Below are 21,108 nucleotides of genomic sequence, written 5' to 3'. Positions count from 1 at the left end.
GTTCTACTTCCAAGCCTTTAGAGAAAAATTAGGTCAGTAGCTCCAATGTTAGGTACTTTCTCTTCTATATGAACTTCTGGAAAAATGGTTTCTGATAAAACACTACACAATTTTAACGTTTCAGAAAAGTAATATCTATGCAAACTGCGTAACGTGAAAGAAAGATTTAAATACGTAGAAAGTAGAAATAAGTTCTAAATTAGAATTTAAATTTCCATATCCTCTGTACCAATCTCTTCAAACGTTATCAATGGAGCATAAAATTCCCGGCGAAACTAGATGAGAAGCGTCGAGATACTTTTTCAGAAGACACGATTTAGTTGGAGACACGTATCTGCTAAGCAATTCAGCCATGAAAACTCAAAAATCGACAATAAGCGTTTCTTCTTCGTTTCAATAGAAGAGAAAAGCGATTGCTATACAGTAGTCCTGTTTTACTGCCTCTTCCTGCCTTTTCTTTTCTACATACGTGCGATTTAACACGTCTCTCGATTACAAAGAAAGAAAAAGATTTTATACACGGAAATCTGTCTTGCGTCACAGATATTTTTTCGGGTGCCATTATGCTCTGTGATGAAGATTACGCGATTCGAAAATTGTAAAACCAACAGGTGTTGTTATTTATCAATACAATATATACATACGTTATATTATACGTTATAATATATATATATTGTTATTATTATATGTATTATATAACATTATAATCTATATTTATATCATATTATTGTTATTATTATACTACGTTTATGTGTTATCTATATCGCTTATCTAACATTGTCTAACTTCTATTGAAAGAATCATTCTTACGAATAATGACATATCTATTGTGATGATATGCTGATATATCTAATGATTATTGTAAATTTATCTAATCTTTAAAATCAGTATACATATATATAAATGGAAGGCATAGTTGAGTAACATTGTTGAGAGGACAAGATGGCGAAATTCAGTATTCTTTTGCTTTTACCTTTGATCGCTTTGACAAATGGTAAATATAGTCGTACAATATCTTCCATAGTTTATACTTACTACTATACTTTAATGTTTTATAAATAATTTCACTATCCTTTTTTTAGAATTGTACAGAATTCTCTATTATTCTTTTCAATAATTATAATCCTTTTGTAAGTTCACGAAGTTATATTTATAACCGTGGAATTTTATAATATTTTATTTTCCAATAGGATGATATAATTTTATGCTAATTATTACTGTTATTACCACAGCTGGACCCACGCCAAGAATCATAAACGGAAAGGTAGCGAAACCAGGTGAAATTCCTTACCAGGTATTTTCGAAATATTTCTGTTTTTCCTATGAGATATGTTTCACGAAATTATTCAAGACAGAAGAAAATCTGTAAAATGATTTCAATTGTAATCAGGTGTCGCTGCAAGTAGCAAAAATTATGTTTCATTTCTGTGGCGGATCTATTCTCAACGAACGTTACGTTATAACTGCTGCTCATTGCGTCACAGCGTAAGAAAGAAAAAACAAATTTATTTCTCTTTTCAACTCGATCGATATCGACGGATTATCATAAATAAATCAACTATTTGTTGTTACTTAATCTCCTAGTAAACCACGAAATCTTCATACGGGTAAATAATAAAGAATACTCTGTTAAAATACAATTTCACTACAGGCTACCGGTGGAATTGGTGGTAGTTGTTGCTGGCGTAGTTGATCTACAAATGCCAACTTCGAAACATGAGATCGAGACCGCTTATGTTCATGAAAATTATAATGCCAGAGATGCCTATGCGAACGACATTGCTCTAATCAAGGCATGTAATTTTATTATGACATACACATATGTGAAAATTCTTTAAACTCCAAATAAGTGCAGACATTCGAGTTACGATTAAATTAATTAGAAAGAATTTCGTACAGGTGAAAGAACCTTTCGTGAAGTCTACTTTAGTATCTTTCGTGCCCATGCCCTCCCCCGGAGAAATCGCCAAAACTAACGATCCAGCTATAGTTTCTGGATTTGGTACACTCACGGTAATTTCGATCGATATGACAATGAATTTTATTAACGGTAACTGCGATATTTATAATTTTTAACTATAATTTATAGTATGAAGGAGAAATGACAAAGCTTTTGCACTGGGTGGATATCAAAATAGCTGACCAAAATTACTGCAACCGAATGTATAAGAACGTTATCCACAACACACAGCTCTGTGCGTACGATAATACCACTGTGAAAGGACATTGCGATGTAAATATTCCGACTATCGATTTAATAACTAATCTTCTAATTACATATTCTTGTACATTTAGACTGCGTGTGTTCATGCATTTACAGTGAGTTTAAAATTGCAAAAATCCATAGAATGCACATAATATACAAAGATACATAAAATTGGAAGAAAGTGTCGTATTTTACATAAGTAAATTTCTCCTTAAATTCTATTTCTCTAATTAAAGAAATACAAATGTCCATGAACATTCGCAGTCTAATTACTCTATTTATAATGAAAGAAAAATTGAACGTGTTCTTTTAGGGTGATTCCGGTGGTCCTTTAACGGTGAATGGAAAACTTCATGGAATCGTCTCTTGGTCAAAGAATTGCGCGAATGTCGTATATCCATCGGTCTACACGCGAGTCAGCTCGTATCTTAATTGGATAAATGAACACGCGGTATAATAGATTCGCAACTTTTTAAACAACGCACGATATTGCGATCGGTCAATTCATACTCTCCCTTTAGTTAGATCGTTTTTGGACGAAAATGTTCCGTTCGGAACACGTTAAAAGATTACGCGGAATCCTTGTCAGTATAAATTATAGCACGAACGTAAAGAAGACTATTCTTGAGTTGAAATGTTAATTTTTTAAAGAAGAACGATAGACAGCACTGTCTTCGATTCTCATTTATTCGCACTCAATAGCCTGAGACGTGTTATAAACTCGGAATTTCCGAACGGTTATTGGAAAATACATGTAATAGCGCAAGTTGCCGAAGTCTATGACCTGGAGGAATACCGCGACCTTTCCGAAAAGGTGAATACCCGCGTAAGTTCAGATAACGCTGTACCCGTATCAGGAGAAGACACATCATTGGCGTATGGAAGGGTGCGAGTGATATTCAGATCAAAGATCAACTATCGCTTAGCAAGTATCAACTCGCAATTCAGTTACAGATACTCAAACCCTTGTAAAATTGTTAAGGCTTACCTGTATCAGATATACAATATATTCGTTTTAAATGTATGCACGTGATTATTACTGTACGAGTACATATGCAGGTAATTATTAATCTAAAATAGTATAGTATCAGAAATACGAAAAAATGTTTCAGTTGGAAGTCGTTTGATCTCGTGGGGTAAACTCAATAAGATATTTCTGTAGGATCTTTACTACAATTAGTTTATTTACAATAAATGGATTAAAGAGATGTTAAACTGCTGGTTATACAGGAAACAATGGTTGTTTAACGCGAACTAATCATAATAACGTATTATAATTAAAATAACTAGATAGTTAATTTGCAACTCTCGTCACCAACGCTCGATCCAACGCTCTCTCTCACGCGGACCACACTCTCGCAACAACGCTAGTGTCACGACTGGTACACTTCAAAACCGATGGGCTGATGACGGAGATAAAGATGTGGCGCCACTTGGCGACAATGTACATTGCCGAAGCGAACTGCCTAATGAGCCACCGATATCCCAACGATCCTTCCGCCGAATGTTCGATAAGAATGCCTGCGTGGCAACGGTCGCGGACGCCTAACAAACGCGTAGATAGTGGGGACATTGAGGGGTGACAAAGGAGAAAGAATCGAATCCGATCCAAAGTCGAGTTGTAAGAACTTCAGTCTTGGCAAGTCACGACAGGAGTTCGGAAGTAAATTGTCATTAGTGTACACAAGGTGTTAGCAAATAAATTCTCTCTTTTTTTATTTTCATCTTTGATTTCTTTTTTATTTTACATGACACTAGCAACACTATCTCTCTGACTTCTCGATTCACACCCTCTGGCTTCTCGATTAATACTCTGGCTTTTCAACTGACACTGATTGTTAATTCGACTTTGTCTCTTAGCATCCCTTTGTCTTTTGTCTCAGCCTCACCACGTACGTGTTCCGCAACCGCTCGTGGCCAGGGTCATGCAAGCCTTTTTCGCGAAACTATTCGATTGAAGGACTGACGATACATTGTCGAGCCTGTCGATACTTCGGCTTTCTCACGACATTGTTTATAGTTCGCCCGATATCTCTTAGGTTTTTCGTCCGCGATGCTACAGTTCGATATTTTTTTATATTCTTATTTGAAGAGATGTAATTTTTTAAAATAAAACCATGCAGTTTTTATATGCGACTCGATGCCTTTTTCTGATTCTTTATTGAAGGACAAGTAAAGAAAACGTAATGTTTTTATGTTTATATTTTTCCTCGTCTTTCATACGATAAATTTTGCAAGATTGATGTTAAAATATCTTTTTGGCTAATCATTTCTCGACCCAACTAGCTTAATAGTTTATAGTAATAATTTTTGTAGAGAATTAAAAAATGCATCAAGTGGTGTATGAAAGAATGTATGGTTTCGTTTTAAAAAGTTATGTTGGGATTGCAATTTCTTTAAATAAGAATGTAAGAAAAGATCGAAATATCTTATTAAGTTTCCCCCATGAAGTCAAACGACTTCCGACTGAAATATTTTTTTGTATTTTTGATACATACAGACAAAATCACGTACATATATTTCAAACGGACACACTGCGTGTATATTAAACTATTCGTCTGTTATCAACTTACGAGTAGGTTCGATATTCGATAACGACAATGTAATATTCACTCGTGGTCAATTTTGCGTGTTCGCGTTCATTCAACGTTAAAAATCACTTTGCTTATGAATCTAAACGAAGTGCAAAAATTTGGTAGATTTTTTGACTCATGTGATAAGCTATTTATAGTTTATGAATATTGAGATTTCCTAGCGAATTTAAGTTTTAAAGGAATAAAAACCCATAGGGAAGGGTCAAATAAAAAGATCAAAAGAAAGATCGCTTAAAAATATAGAAATTTCGATTCTCCTGCAAGAAAACAATTTCGGAAATAGGATTCTCATTTTTATTTGGGAACTACCATTGAAAAAGCACTATGGCCGATTGGAATCGTAGACAAACTGAACTAGTCGATTGTATTTCGGTGGAAAACCGAAACGCGAGCCAGTGCAAACCAGCGAAATGGTGCAATGTAGTCATCCAACCGAAAATCACTATTCGAAGACATTCAAGCAAATATTCGTATACAATGGTTCAGTTCGGAGATTAACGAATTTCAAAGATACCTTCAATCTGCCATTTGTCTATCAAACATATTCATACGTTATTTATATTATCCAAAAGAAAAAATTGATTTGACAACAATTTTGTATAAATATAGATATAATGATAAATGTTAAAATACTACAATAAAAGTACGAAACGAATTATTTGATTTATTTGTTTGCTTTCGATATGATATAGAATCGAGTATTAACGTGAAGGGTAGATAGACCGGACAGGAATTCTTTTATCTTCAATATCATTAGATATCACGCTACTGAAATTCTTTTCTTATGGAGTAATTTATAGAAAGAAGTTTATTAGTCATCAGAAATTAACATAACGGATTCATTAAGATCTCGTTACTTCTTGAATTTTCGTGTCTCAATCTCACTTTCGTTTCAATAAACAGAAAAGCTTTCGGTGTTTTGAAAAAAATCTTGATGCATAAAATTGTTAGGTTTAAACGAAGATTTTCCCTATGAATGACAACTATGCGAGTAATTTGAATAAGTAGAGTCTAAATTAAAAATACAATCTGAGAAGCTCCCTCGAGAGAAATACGTGTAACCCTTTCGATCTATAACCCTTTAAAAGTTCATTCACTTCTGCGGAGAAGGTACACGGATTGAACGATTCACAGACATTGAATGCTTTCAAGCCGCATGATGAGAATTCGACAAAAATGCTGTTCAATCTTCCATAAGGGAATATATTTATTTTCTTAAGAGGAAACTCGTTAAATCTCTCTCGCAAAATATAATTGAAATCCATCATAAATTTTATCCGAATTCCTATAAATTAAAGCTGTAATTATGTGAATACAACTGCGTTTATAAATTGTATAATTGCTGTACACTTTTAGATTAAGTGATTACTCAATGTTCATATTTGAATAAAGATAGAGTAACAATGTTAAATGTATAAATTAACTCTTTGGATTATCGAGAAAACTTCAAATCTTATCTAATGATATATATATATATTTTATATATATATATATATATATATAATACATCGGTTAAATTTTCACGTTATTTCATAATCAGATTTCATAATTAAATTTATTTCATATTTCATTCTACGTTGATTATGAAATAACGTGAACATTTAATCAGTGTATTTTTTTTAAACCGCCAAACGACTAAGAATTTGCAGTAATTATTAAAAACAAGTAAGATTAAAAGCAATGGTAACCGTAAGATATTAGGTTGTCCAAAAAGTTTCTTTCGTTTTATGACACAACATTTTTAGTTTTATATTATTTTGTCGAATTACGTACGATCTACCTTGTTCTGTTGAGACAAACACCGCGGACTTTCACAGACTTGATTTCACGTTTGTATAAAGGTGCACTGTTGTAAAAAAGAAAAAGAAGGAAAGACACTTTTCGGACAACCTAATACTTGGCAATACATTTCATATTGTATCCATAAATCATCACAAAATGTGTTGCTTATATTTATAAATAAATACAAGTGACAAGGAGCGGCATTTAACGTTTTGGATTATAACAAGTTCATGTTAAAAGCAAACTGTCGTTTGCGCGGAACGCCTGTGATTTTATAACTCTGCTGTTTCAGTACATTCGTAAAAATATACATAATAGTTGAAGGTACACTGTTTTTATACTTTACGATAGTTCAAAGACTGTAGTAAAATTGTATACAATTCTCGTACGCATTTACGAACCTTTATTCTAGAAGAAAGTACCTTGAAGTATACTTTTCATCACCGACGATGTCGTCGGTAACTTCAGCCAAGTAAAAAGGAGTCTAAAAACACATTTAAATTTGACATTGTTATAAGTTCCTGATGAACATTAAGAAAAGTTAAAATCGAAAATTTATAGTAAAATTATCATGTTCATAATGATACACGTATAACGCATATTTATTAAATTAAAAATCAGAAAAGCCATGAAATCATATGAAGGAAAGCTTCGTGGCAACATCAAAGCGGATGAAACGTGTATTCTCGTTTTATAACGACGTTAAAACGCGTTAAAAGAGGAAATTATCGAGTTCCGTGACGTTTCACCAAACTCTTTTATAACTAATAAGTACGTTAAACTAATTTTACGATATTACTGGATATTGCATTCGCTGGAAATATAATAAACGTAATCTGCCTCTTTATTAAACGAAGTAACATAAATGAGTGATTTAACATAACTTTATATTAAGAAGTAAAACAGAGTATATATTAGCTTTATGAACAACAACATATTGTTAAAATTAAATGTTAAGAAAGACAAGTTAAAATTAAATCGAAATCTACTTAGAATAGTTAGTGAGCAAAACAAATGCCTGCTGAGATTTCATTATTTTAGTAACGTTCATAAAAACGTTAATTCGGGTAAACATCCGCGGTCTGACACGATAAATTCGAATTAAGGAGACAAAACCAAGAAAAAACGAAAGCTACACGTAACGTTCGAAACTTCATCGCGAACGCTATGAGTTACAAACTTCCTCTATATACTAATTAAGAAAGTTCGCTGGCAAAGTAACGAATCGGGGGATCATTTGTTTGCCAAGGAAAAAAAACAAGCTATAGAACGGCTCGGTGCAACAGGCAACTGACCGGACTGGCTTTTTCCAATGTTTTCCTCGTATAAATTCAAGCAGTTTGTACTTAACGCAATGGTGATCTTAAAATAAACAATCTCGTGATTTCTTACAGTTCAAGGTTCGTTTCGTAAATCCTCCGCCGCGACAATATCCTCGAGAGAGTCATGCGTAATTGTTAAGTCACAGTACACATGAGAAACTTACTCGTCCGTATTTATAAGGCCGGTTCAACTTCAATTACATTACCCGCAAGGAACTTATTTCCGCGTGTTTATTCGGCAACACGCGGATCTCTAACCGCGCTGGGAGGCTGTAACTTTCAATTCACCTCGAGCTTAACACGTTCCGCGCCCGGAGAAAAATAAGCGTTTTAGCGAGACTTTAAATTCGAGAGAAGGGATTACATTATAATATTTAACGCAGAGAAACAACATTTGCTCCGTATTTCCGTGCTACGCTGAAATTTTAAATCCATCTCCACGATGCTCGAATAATTACGGTAAAGGGAGTATTTTTGTGCTCGTCAAATGGAAATTTTACATCTATAAAGTGCCGTTTAATAATCGTCCAAAAATTGTTTGAGATCGAAATAGTGGAAACCTGAGCGAATAGTAAAGTTTTCGCTTTCCTTTACGTAATTTAGTCAAGTTTTCGCGAGTTTTTCGTTAGGAATAATACTACAAGTATTATGTAAATTACAAAACATATTGCGTAACGTCGATGTTTAATCTGAATATTCTTGTGAGATTAGTAATTATAATTAACCGTAATTACAATATCGTCACAAACCGTTATTGTAATTTTTTTAACTATTTTACTGCAAGTATTATGTAAATTACAAGACATATTGCGTAACGTCGATGTTTAATCTGAATATTCTTGTGAGATTAGTAATTATAATTAACCGTAATTACAATATCGTCACAAACCGTTAACTTTTATACATCATGATAGTATACAGACCAAATATCGAATTGCATGAACATTTTAGTATTTTCCTAATTAACAATAATACATGGGGATAATACATGTACATGCAACATATATTGATTCGTAATTGTTAATTGTACAAACATATTGTGTATTGTATCATAGTCGATAATGATATAATGGATAATAATCCCTACATCAATTAGGGATGTTATGTAATAAACACTTTACAAAGATAGCATTGGTACTGAAGAGTTTATTCGATACTGGGAAACCGTGTTTCTTTCATTCGAAACGTCTTTAATCATCAATCGATCTGAAGCTTTTCATCCGGGCTCGAGTTTCAGAACATTCGCAATGAAAAAGGCACACACCTCTTTATCGTGAGATTCCCGAAGCTTTCGAGACCTTCAATACGTGAAAGTATATGAGGTTCCGAGGGGTTTCAAGCTCACCAATGTATGATGGTTCTCTGTTGACTTACAAGAACCATTCCCGCGTATATAAATGCCAAAGGATTTTTCATTTTCCTCTCTTCATGTCGTCACGACCAAATAAAATATTTATCTCAATTACTTTCTTTAAAACATTTGTCATTAAAAATACTTATTACAATATTTCTTGTAATTCTACACTCTATATTCATCAGACATATAACAGAAAATCTACATAAACCAAGCATGATAATTTCCCTTGACAATTTTTTAAATTATGAAGTATATTCTAGTAGTTAAAAATGAGATTGCAACATAGTAGAATCGATATTATTAGGGATGATCTATATCGTGTCTGATCGTCGGATAAAATAATCTTTAATGTAACAAAATATATATAACAACCTTTGTTATAGCTGCTTTTCAGAACTAACTCTCGTTAAGTGAATTGCAGCTTTTTATGTTGCTGTTGGCGAGATAGTTATTTTAGAACATCAATGTCATGTTCATATATCGACATAATTCAGTCTGGTGATCGCTAAAAAAGGAGAATATTGATTTTTTTATTCAGTAAACAATATTCAGCTTAATGAGGATATGTTGTTTATTACATCAACCTATCCCGGAAATATTTTGCCCGAAAAGCGACCTAAGTTATGTGAACCCTAACTTTAGGATTTTCTTTCTATGATATAATTAGAAATAATAGACAAAGTTATTTTATAATATGATAAATGTTTCGTTTAAAAAAAAATTGAATCTCTTAAGAATACTGAAAACTGAAGATAACCAGAGATTTAAAAAAATAATTATAAATGAAGTAGCAAAACTTTACTATAACAACGTTTAAATAAGAAATCTTTTTGCGTTAAGTAAAACAAACATAAAAGTTATCAAGTTAAGAGATTCTTATCTTTGTTCAAGGACTTCCAGTATTTATGACAAACAAGAAAACCTTCCCGAGGAAAAAATCTTTGTACGGGCGTCAGCATCTGCAACAACTTAGAAGCTGTTGGACCTACGCCAACATCAGGGACGATGCACTTTCGCATCTGTCCCAGCATATCGATCGGTTGGTCATTCCATCAGTGAACTCTCCAAGGTAATGCTAATGGTCTATTACTCTCAACTATTTCGTTCCACCTGTGTTTTCATACTTATCATATGTGTATTCTAGATATTGTTCTTCTCGTAGATAAATTTCATTAGTAGTTAGGATACCATGAAAAAATGAACTCAAAACTTCGTCAACTATAAAGTAATCTCTAACCAATATATTAGGTTGTATGATAAATTCATTGAGGATTTTTTTTTTTAACAGAGTACATCTAGTACTTTTACTTTTATATAAAACCTACCTACATATAATCAGAGAGTAAGTTATAAACGTAAATCTCTCGTTCAAGAGTTTAAACAGATGAGTCTCCACTTGCTTCTAACAATTTTTGAATAAAATGAATAAGAAACGAACTTATTACTCAACTCGATACGTAAATCCGAAAGTCAATCCTTTCGACGAACAACATAAAAATTCGCTTTCACATTCGCAAAAAAGAAATTTGCTGTATCCTCCTTCCATCTCAATCTACAAAAGGTCAACGTGTGGGAAACAAATCGCCGACATTTTTCAAGAGCATTCCTTTCGTGTACCACTCGTAGTCGTAAATTTATCACGTTATTTATTGCTGATAAGTAGATTAAAGTCTTTAGATATTCTCGCAAGAAGATATCTAGAAAATTGGAATCAAGTGATTGAGAAGGCTACTCTATTGGTCCTCCTACTCCTATCTATTTTTCGCCGAAGATTCGATTTAGATGTTGTCTCGCGCTAATCGACAAATGTAGTCGATCTTCGTCATGGTGAAACAACATGTCTAATTGTAAATTTCTCAAACTAAATAATCATAATTAAAATCACACGATGAGAATAAATTAAAGGTATATGCAATCATAATTCGATCGCAATAAAATTTAACGTTAATTTTGCCAAAAGTATCTACATTCCTTAGTCAATCTTGAAAAAAGAGAAAACTGTAATAAATAAATTAATCATTAGATTTAAAATAAAAGATGTTATAATAATTAGAAAAGAAGAACTCGAAGAAGTAAATTTTAAAGGAAAAACATATAGTCGAGTCACAGGGACGAAAAAATTTAGACGCGAGAAATCGAAAGGGCCAGATATAGCTAAGGCAATTTCTGTAATACGCGAGTGTAATGGATTGGATTGAATTCGAGCGATAGGATGACAAATCGTAAAGGACAGTTCAGGGAGAGTATTTGCGGCAGAATTGGCCATGATCCAGGTACTTTGAAATCCTCATACGTGCTGATAATGGCGTGGTCGCCGTTTCTCTTATGCTACAATCCAACCAATGAATTGTCGGTGAACCTTCCTATTCCTTCTCTGCTATTTCGTGAATCATCTAGCAAGAATGTTGTTCCCGTAAATAAAAGTTGAACAAGATCAACGTGCTATCGTTACCATCGATATTTTTACGTTACAGCACCAAGAATTATTCTCGGTATGTATGCGACGTATATACTAAAAAGCTATGCTTTGTTAGAGATTGATTTATACCTACCATTTTTCTTTCTTTTCTTCTTTTTTTTTTGTACAGTATATTTTACGAAGTGAATTTAGGTATTTATTTTATTGAGACATAAAACTGCACCTTGATTATTTTACTTCTAACAATTAGCTCCCTGCTTCTTTCCGTGTAAACGTGGCTTTTACTGGCCCTTTCACATTCACTAAATGAATCTTCCCTTTTTTCCTTTCTTTCTTCGCTGGAATTCTCTCCGCGGAGAAACTGCTCGATACACAGTTCAAACGACGTATAAGAAGACAAAAGAGATAGAGAGAATTTAATATAATGAAAGTCTTGTCGACTTGTTGTATCAGTTGACAAATAATAATTTTTTTATTAAGAAATATTTCTGATAGGCGAATTTACCTAAACTATAACTGGATACTGTAAATGTATTTTCGGGTCGAAGAGAACTAAACACAATTTATTTATAACGTGCTAGAATTTTCAATATATCTAATACACAATAGATAACGCATAAATAATGTATAGTTCGAACAACGAGCTTATTTCTTGTATAATTAATTTGAAACTTAAGTCATAAAAATTAACCTCAAGATGTGAAATCACTATCACTCATGCTTAAAAATTCTTTGTATTTACCTGTTAATTAACTTTAATATTTAATCGGATTAAGATACATTGTCTCGAATTAGCGAAAATAAGGAATCAGAGTAAAACGGCGGAGTTTTCTTTACGATGTCGCTTTTTTCCTCTTCCATCTTGTAAAACACTTCGTTGAAAGTTTAAGCGATATACGGCAAAGTATGAGATACAAAACATCTTTCGCCACTTTTGGATACGTCGTACGGAGCTTTCATAAGTCCAGAAAATAGCTTCAGGCCTTGTAAAGTTTCGCAGGATACCGCGGGCTATCTAAAGGCACGAGCGTTGTGCAACACGAGCCAAGCATCAACGTTGATCCGCTGCGAAAGTCTAAGTTTAAAGTATGCAGCCAGATGCTTGTAATTTCTGTGGCGTTATTCGTTTGTGCTTGTGCTGTACATATTTTTCGTGGTACTTTCTGTTTAACGAAGATTCTAATGACCGACTAAGAGAAAAATTGTTGTTTCTTTCGCTCTACATCGTCAAGTATACAGGGTGTTACGAGAGAAAGATATCTACAACATTGTGAATAAAAGATATCTGATCAACGTGAATCCTAGACTCGATCTTTTCAATTTTATTTAATAGACAAAATTCGTAGAAATTAAAAACTTAATTACCGTAGTAATTTAAACGTATTTATTTAAGACGTTATAGTTAAGTGCGATAACATTGTTTAAAATAATATAAAATCTCAAGGTTCTCTTCATAGATAGGATAATCAAAGCTAGTTGGTTAATTAGGAATAATAGATTATTTATGTAAGACAGAAATTAGAAAGAGAAACTTTTCTTTTAAATAAAAATATCCTTTTCGAAGATCTCGATGATCATAAGAAAATCTTGGCATTTCAGCGGGTACTGCGAAGTATTTACGAAACTTCCCGCTCTGCTGCTGTTAGAATGCTACGTAAACTTCGACGAAGTCAAAATAACTTTTGAGATATATTTTCCAGATTTCTTACCGGCGACTCGAACGAAAGTTATACATCCGCCTCGAATGATCCTTTCATAACTATTTCTAACAGGAAAACTCGGAATGATCGTCAATTTGTGCTTGACTATCAAACTTTGTCAATGTACACGAGATGCAGCTCAAAAATAGAATTCTTGTAATATTTATGAAAATAAATGACAAAACCAACAGGGCTTTCTATAAATTTCAGACATAATTTATTTCTTAGAATTACGTTTGCCAGGTGTAATACCTAACAAAATACAATAATGAACATAGTAATTATCATACATAATAATTATTATAATAGAAGATAACGACGTATTTAACGTGTTTTTCAAAATAGAAAGAAATGAAAAGTCTATGTCAGATAGACTCGTGAAGTATTATACAGAAATATGCAAATTTACATTATACATGGCGTGAAGAATAATTCGATTAAAAACACCACAAAATTACCGTGATTGGATGTGAGTGGAAAACTAAAGGATGTTGTCAAATAGCGAAGCGTGACGTAAGGCTAATTAGAATCAAAGAAACCAATATAGATAACAGTAAAATTAATACAAGCAATTCTGAGTACGCAGGAAGCAAAGCAAGCGACCGCCAATATATCGACGTCCATATGTTCCACAAAGTCCAGTGAAGCCGATACGACAACGTCGGATTTACTACTAGTAACACACGATAGTTCAGATCTGTTGAATGCGACACATAGAATTTCAAAGGTACACAAACACACGCAAGCATAGAAACCTTCGTATCAATACATACACATACCACAGAATCGTCAATAGTAATACAGAAAGTTTTGAACACATAGAATTACCATCGTAACTGATCTAATGCCACAGCATAGTATATTTCTACGCGTGTATTTGACATGATAATTTAGATGTAGCATGATCCTATTACGATAATTAGAACTCTAGTTCTAAAAAGGGCGCAGAAACTTTGAAAATTATAAGGATCTAAAAGACAACGTATTTTACAAATCTCGAGAAGCTATCAATATATCAACATTGCGAATGTATATGCGTTTACAGGGAATTTAAAAGTACAAAATCCGCTAAATTGCAAATAATTTGCAATAATATAGAAAGTGCAATAGATGTAATTTTTCAGTCAGGTAAATTTTTCACTTTGTACTCTAGAAGCGGTATTTTTTTTTATTTTAACTAATATTATATAACTAATATCATATAATATTTATTTATTGTATTGTATTCTTTTACTTACTACATACTTATACCAAATATTATTTTAAATTCTTTTAACGTATTCGTTTGTTATACTGTATCTATTCGCATCCCATTTCTTCGGCTATATCCATGAAGATATAAATTTGCATAAAAATTCGCAGTCTAGTTGATAAGTAGAATCATCACTAACATCGTATACCTACTATCTATACCAACTTCGATCGGTGCAGCACCATCCTCATCGAATTGAGTGGATCTGATGCCCTCTTCATCAAATCGAGTCGTTCTGGTACCGTTTTCATCAAGTCGAATCGTTCTGGTACCGTTTTCATCGAGCCGAGTCGATTTGGTACCATTGTCATCGAGTTGAATTGATTTGGTATCGACTGCATTAAGTCGAATCGGTTTGGTAACATCTTTATGGAGATAAATCGGTATGATGCCGATTCCATTGAGTTGAATCAGTTTCATCGTAATACGTTCTTTGATACGTTTGTGTCTGTTTTGTTCTGTTTGTATTCACTGTGATTTATTTGAGAGCAGTCGATGCCGTGTAAATACCTAGTTAGTCGTTGCAAATATCGTTATATGTATATACAAATGATGCGAATTTACGAAGCTGACAGAATATTCTATTTTAAAGTGACAAGTCAAACTACCGCTAAATTTTTCAGCAGTGGCATGAAAATTTTATGCGCAACGTTTATTACAAATGGCTATTATAGATTCTCGCGCGAGTTGTGTTCAACAAGCATGATATTGTTTCATGCTTTGGACCAGCTATAAAAATATCCTGTCGTATGAAGCCTATAATTTTCTGTGACACAAAAAAAATATTTAGTTCGTACCTACGTATATTTAGCTCTCACATGATCGTGCTCTGATTTATGAAACGTGTTCTCCAACGAACGAAATATTTTGCTTCTGTTGTAGAACAAATTGATAAATAGAATGAAATAAATATCTCCATACGTAAGAGAAGATTTTTAACATTTGTATTCCTCTTATTATGATTATTTACAACTGTATTAAATATACTTTTATTCCTTTCTTCTATGTGTCACAAATAAAAATGTGAAAAAATGTAATATGCCGTTACACCAACTGTTAATACAAAATATATCGATTTATCCTATTGCGTACAACGTAGAAACACATTTTATACAAAAAGTATTTATTACCATATAATATAGGCTGATGTAAAACAGAGTAGCTTTGAACGTGTTACTATCAGTAAAAACCCAGTACTAACATCGCTAAGTATGTAGTTACTCTTCATACAGATTTTCACATCAATTTGCATAATTTTCCTTTTCCTCGAAGCACCTTAGAATTCTCTATGAAAGCCTCAAGCTTCTTATATAGTAAATTATAAAATACGATGAATTCATTCATTTTTGTATTCAGTATGTCACATATTCAACATGCAACGCAATGCCTACGCCTTGAAACAAAATTCATCAAACAGAATTCATGTATTACACTGCAAGTTACCACGAACAACGTTCTTCAGAATTAACAACAATTTAATCAAATTATTATTTTCGCCGTTCTCCGGAAGTAAAATTACACGTCGCGTTAATTCCTTTCTATTTTCGCGGAATTGCATTTTATACACTCGGCTGATAGAGAACCGAATAGCCGAGGATTGGATACACGACATCATCAATCGTCCTTTGATTTTACCTTTGTGTTTACTCGAGCCGGCTGAAAACCATCGTTACAGAGATATCCGCAACGCTCTGTACAAACGGTTAACCACTTTCGAATATACATCAGTGACAGCTCTTTTGACAAAGCTTCGATACACCTACCCCACTTTTCTCTATGTATTTATCGTTCTATGTACAGGAAAATTGAATCTGTAATGACATCGCCACTTCGGATTTGTTTCACTGGTTTGCACATCGCGCGGTATAAGCGGCCAAAATAGAAGTTCCTATCGAATACCTGCCAATCGAATATTCATTAAACGCGACAAATAATGAAAGATAATAGAAAATACGACGTTAACTCTCGTTCACACATGAGAAAAAGAAATTACGCGTATAATCGCTACTTAATCTTTCTCAAATTTCCAGTTTGTAGATTATGTTTCTATCTAATCTATTACACGTATATATTGCATTGTATATGAGAGGCATAACTGGAAGAAACGATAAGTTAGATTTCTCGATTTTTAAAGAATCAACTTCAAAATTCAATGTGCTATCGATCAATTGCCTATCGAAAGAAGGATAAGTTAATCGATGATTATAAAAGTTTTGTCTATTATATCTCTTAACTATGTCAGATTCTGAAATCAAAGTATGAGACTCATATATAACAAATGAAATTTCGATAAGAACAATTATCATAGATTGTAACGAACACGTACAATAGGACTAACGATAAGTATAATAATAGCTATTATTGCACATGTGAAAGTCTATTTTCACAGTGCAAATTGAGTAACTGGAGTTCGACTTTGATGAAACTAATTTCCATTTAGAGAAGTATCAAAGAGACGAAGGCAAATGTTATTTACATCCACAAAGCATTCCTAACGAGGCAAAATATAGCTATTTTCGTACGTGTCTGTATAGAAGAAACAGACGTTGAAAATTTCCATCGTTTAACAGATAAGTACTATGGAGCTTCCTTCCATCGTTTATATTCTACGATAACGAATGCAGACAAATAGCGAGAAATAACAGCTTAACAGTATCTCGTGCATGATGATCGTTTTATCAATCTAAACTCGTTGCCGTTTGCCATCGTAATTAATGCATGCATTTATTCTACTTCTCTTGTCCTCCGTTCTGAATTTGAATAATCAATAAAGGTATCCGAATCGTAACAGATGTTTGCTCCCAAGAATGACGAGAATATCGTAAGAATGTAAAAGCGGATACGAGAATTCAGCCGAGTTCGATGATCCGTATAATTACATCAATTTCATTAATTCGGCTAATCGTCACCTGTAATCGTAGCTATGCATTGATTATTAGACACTTGATACAGCTATATGTATTTCAAATAATTACGAAACCATTTCTGGGTTCCAAAAATATGGGTGTAATAGCAAACTATGCATTGACTAGAGATAGTTGATACAAGAATAGTTTAAATAATTTGGAATTTATCTCTAGGTTACAAAAATATTCATTATCAGAATTATACAGAGTTCATCTAACTGTAAAAAGTCGAATATCTCTTTTTTATTGCAATTGCAGAAGAAGAATATTAGAGGGAAGAGACGAATGGTTCAAAGAGGAGTACGTTTTCAGAAGCATATTTTTTTCACACGTGCAGCGACGTATCTGTATTTTTCCGATGGACTGTTCATCTTTTTTTTTGTTAAATAAAATAACTTCCTTTTCCGTACGTAAAAAATAATTAGGTTAAAATGGCGGAAAAAATAGAGTCCTCTTTGGATCATTTCTTTTTCTTTTGACATTTATTTCCAACTACGATAGTAAAAGAGATATAAATGGTTCCAACAGTATGAGTCATTCCACCTTTAGAATAATTAATAATCCACCGCAGTAATTGGACATTAATAGATACAATTTAGGGAATTGATTGGTTACTTAAATAACCTCTTACATCGAGTCAGAGGAAGCTCATAATAAATGAATTTATTCCTAGAAAGATATTAAATACGTTAATGCTAGATCTCCTAAATATGCTGGTTCAATCTCCAATATCAACTTTCGTATATTAGGGCGAAATTCATACATTGCGCATTAGTCAGTTAAAAATACGTCTTCCTGTATCGCCACCTAATTGCAGATTATAAAATTCTTGCATGTCAATTTAAGATTGCTCTCTAGAAAGAAATTGTTCTAATTGAAAAAGACAGCGCCTATTAAAAACCAGTGGTTAAACGCCAACGTGAAAAAGGTTTACGTGATTCACGTGCCAGACGAATTGTGTAAAATAATACGACTACAAAATGTCTGTAGTCCATCCATGGACAAAAATGTTCAATACCCAGTTTCATCAAATATAACATATCCAACCAATTCGTGACATTCGGTAAAAGAACAGAAAGGATCCTGTATCCTACGTGAATTATCGACCCGTAAAGAATGTAAGACGTATATCTACGTGAAATGGCCGTAGATTGTGGTCTCGACGTTAATATCGCAAGAAGATTAATTTCGATATCTTCGTTAACTTTATATATATATATTTCAGTTCCAAGTCTCGATAAAGGATTTTCGGTAAGTTGGATGTTACTCGCGTACAGGCGCCACCAAATTTACCCAATTTAATTGGAATCGTTATCTCGCGGCCAGAGAAATGAACAATTTCTTCGATTCGATATCTAAGAAACTACCAAACGCCTCGATTGAAATTCTTCCAGCTGCATATCCGTTTGCTGCATTAAGCTCAAAAATAAACGAAGCCGTAATACGATCAATCTAAATGCAATTATGGCCCCACCGACGCTAGATTTAGGAAGGATAATGCCACTGAGTTGAAAAAGGATAGCAGGTCAGGTAGTGCTGTAAGGATCAATACGCCATCCTCTCTCGAGGGAGAACTTCACGTGTTGCTCCTGTTTCCGGTGCCACCTGGCGCACTAGAAAGGATCAATGTGCATTCTCCGCAACTACTCTTAATTACCGATCAACGCGGCCATTATAAGAAGAATAATAACAGGCATTTACAAGCTTATACAGTGGTTCTCCAAAGTACTTAAACGCTCGTCGCAGGAAATTTTCACGAGCAATATATTATATGTTATATATGAATTATTGTAAAAATTCATCAACACCGTAATGAAAGTCGACTATCGTGATGATGATATTCGTAAAGTTTGAAAGAAATCTGGAAAGTATATAGAAACTATAAGATGGTTAGCGCAAGTATACATTCCGCAGATATTACAACATTTTTTAAACAGTCGATTATTCGTTATATTAATAGTCCATGGTATTCGGTAAGACCGCCTTTGACTAGTATTACATGTTTGAAGTGAACATCTAAGCACGAGGCAATTTATACTAATCTTTTACTAAATATATAATACATGTTTGCAATAAATATCTTGTAACTTCTATATACATATTTAAATTAGTTTTAAGTTTTATCAACCACGATAGTCGGTCTCACACTACTGCCAGTGAAATATCAAGATGTTCCTATAAATGTCCGAATAATCAAATACTTAAGCTACCCTATTTCGTGTACACGTTTTAAAAAACTAATTTATTTGCTTACAACTGGCAGGTAGAAAATGGAGAAATTAGGTGGGAATTACGTTCATTTGTAAAACTTGGTGTGTCTACGCGACAAGAAAGGAACTTAGAGGGCTTACTTCTGAGGAACCACGTCCTCTTGAAATGACACTTTTCCTCCCGGTTTTCATGAAAATCCAAGCCTTCCTCCTAAGGAAAGAAAACTCCACTTTCGAATAATTCACACGAACACTCTCCGCTGGAGAGTCCTCGTTTTCTCGGATAACCTTTGAATCGTTCATTCCGTCTGCGCTTTTGTAGAAATCGATATTTTAAGAGCGGATACTTCGAATAATTCAGAGGCTACAGTGAAAGGCGGAAAAGAAAAGAAAAGGTGAAGACAGAGAGAGAGAGAGAGAGAGAGAGAGAGAGAGAGAGAGAGAGGTATTGGATCCACAGAAGAAATAATAACGAATGGTGTAATTAGACTTCTAACAAGACACTGGTTATAAGATCGAACAAAGATAAAATATAAATCCAGAAATATTATATTTATAATTATGCCTTCTACGATATAGTTACGATACTTCGGCTTTAAAGTAGATTTATCTTGTATCTAAGTTTTCTTCTGAGAACTGAGTGTAAAACAATAGAGCTCATCGCGATAGAAATTCAATGAAGAAAGGAAATGAATGCGATATAAGAGCACACTTATCGACACGTCACATACATATCATATTGTTCTCGTTATCATTGACATATCATGATAATTTAGGCTACTGAATTGCGCAGTGTAATCTATCCGAAAGATAAAACTAACCGATCCGTACATTGAAAATATATTCGTATCATCCAGTGTATATTATTTATTTTCACTAAAATACGAAATCTCGTTTAGTCAACAAATCACGAAGAAAGTCATCTATAGGTTCTTTGTGTCTCCTTTATCCATGAATCTGATATATACAATTACCTTTTTATTTTTTAGGTTTCTTTTAATAAATAAGTAATATCACTCCACAATTTCTTTGAAATACAAAGAAATTACAATGAATCAGTTCTATCGATTTGCTGGATAATGTTGCGTATGTCAGCGTGTCTATCGTAATTTGATACTGATTTCAATCTCGCCGATTAAAAGCTAAATATTGCATGTTATCCTGTCATTGCACACAATACAACTAATAACAAAAATATATACATATATAGTACACATATAGAATTAGTCAGAGATAATTAACGAAAATATGCACGTACATAAATACACGTTTGTTCAAGTCGTATGAAAATGTTAAAGCAATCTGCATTTTCAAGATACGTAACTTAACGTACGAACATATTTTGTTTTTCATATTTTTT

The 21,108-nt window shown here is 33.3% G+C and overlaps 2 protein-coding genes across 2 annotated transcripts in view; one reads left to right on the top strand and one right to left on the bottom strand.

The window, feature by feature from the left end:
- LOC126915883 (uncharacterized) overlaps positions 1-21,108 on the bottom strand; it is a 244,432-nt gene that overhangs the window by 196,826 nt on the left and 26,498 nt on the right. The window lies entirely within an intron of this gene.
- LOC126915897 (chymotrypsin-2-like) lies at positions 906-3,930 on the top strand. Its single transcript, XM_050721037.1, has 7 exons — positions 906-994; positions 1,233-1,294; positions 1,391-1,485; positions 1,652-1,793; positions 1,900-2,013; positions 2,090-2,233; positions 2,520-3,930. Exons 1-7 carry the CDS (start codon positions 943-945, stop codon positions 2,661-2,663), a joined length of 753 nt encoding a protein of 250 aa, XP_050576994.1. The 5' UTR covers positions 906-942; the 3' UTR covers positions 2,664-3,930.

Source organism: Bombus affinis, chromosome 4, assembly GCF_024516045.1.
Source record: "Bombus affinis isolate iyBomAffi1 chromosome 4, iyBomAffi1.2, whole genome shotgun sequence".
Lineage (NCBI taxonomy): Eukaryota > Metazoa > Arthropoda > Insecta > Hymenoptera > Apidae > Bombus > Bombus affinis.
Note: the sequence above shows the minus strand (reverse complement) of the source record. Positions and strands in the feature narration are given on the sequence as shown.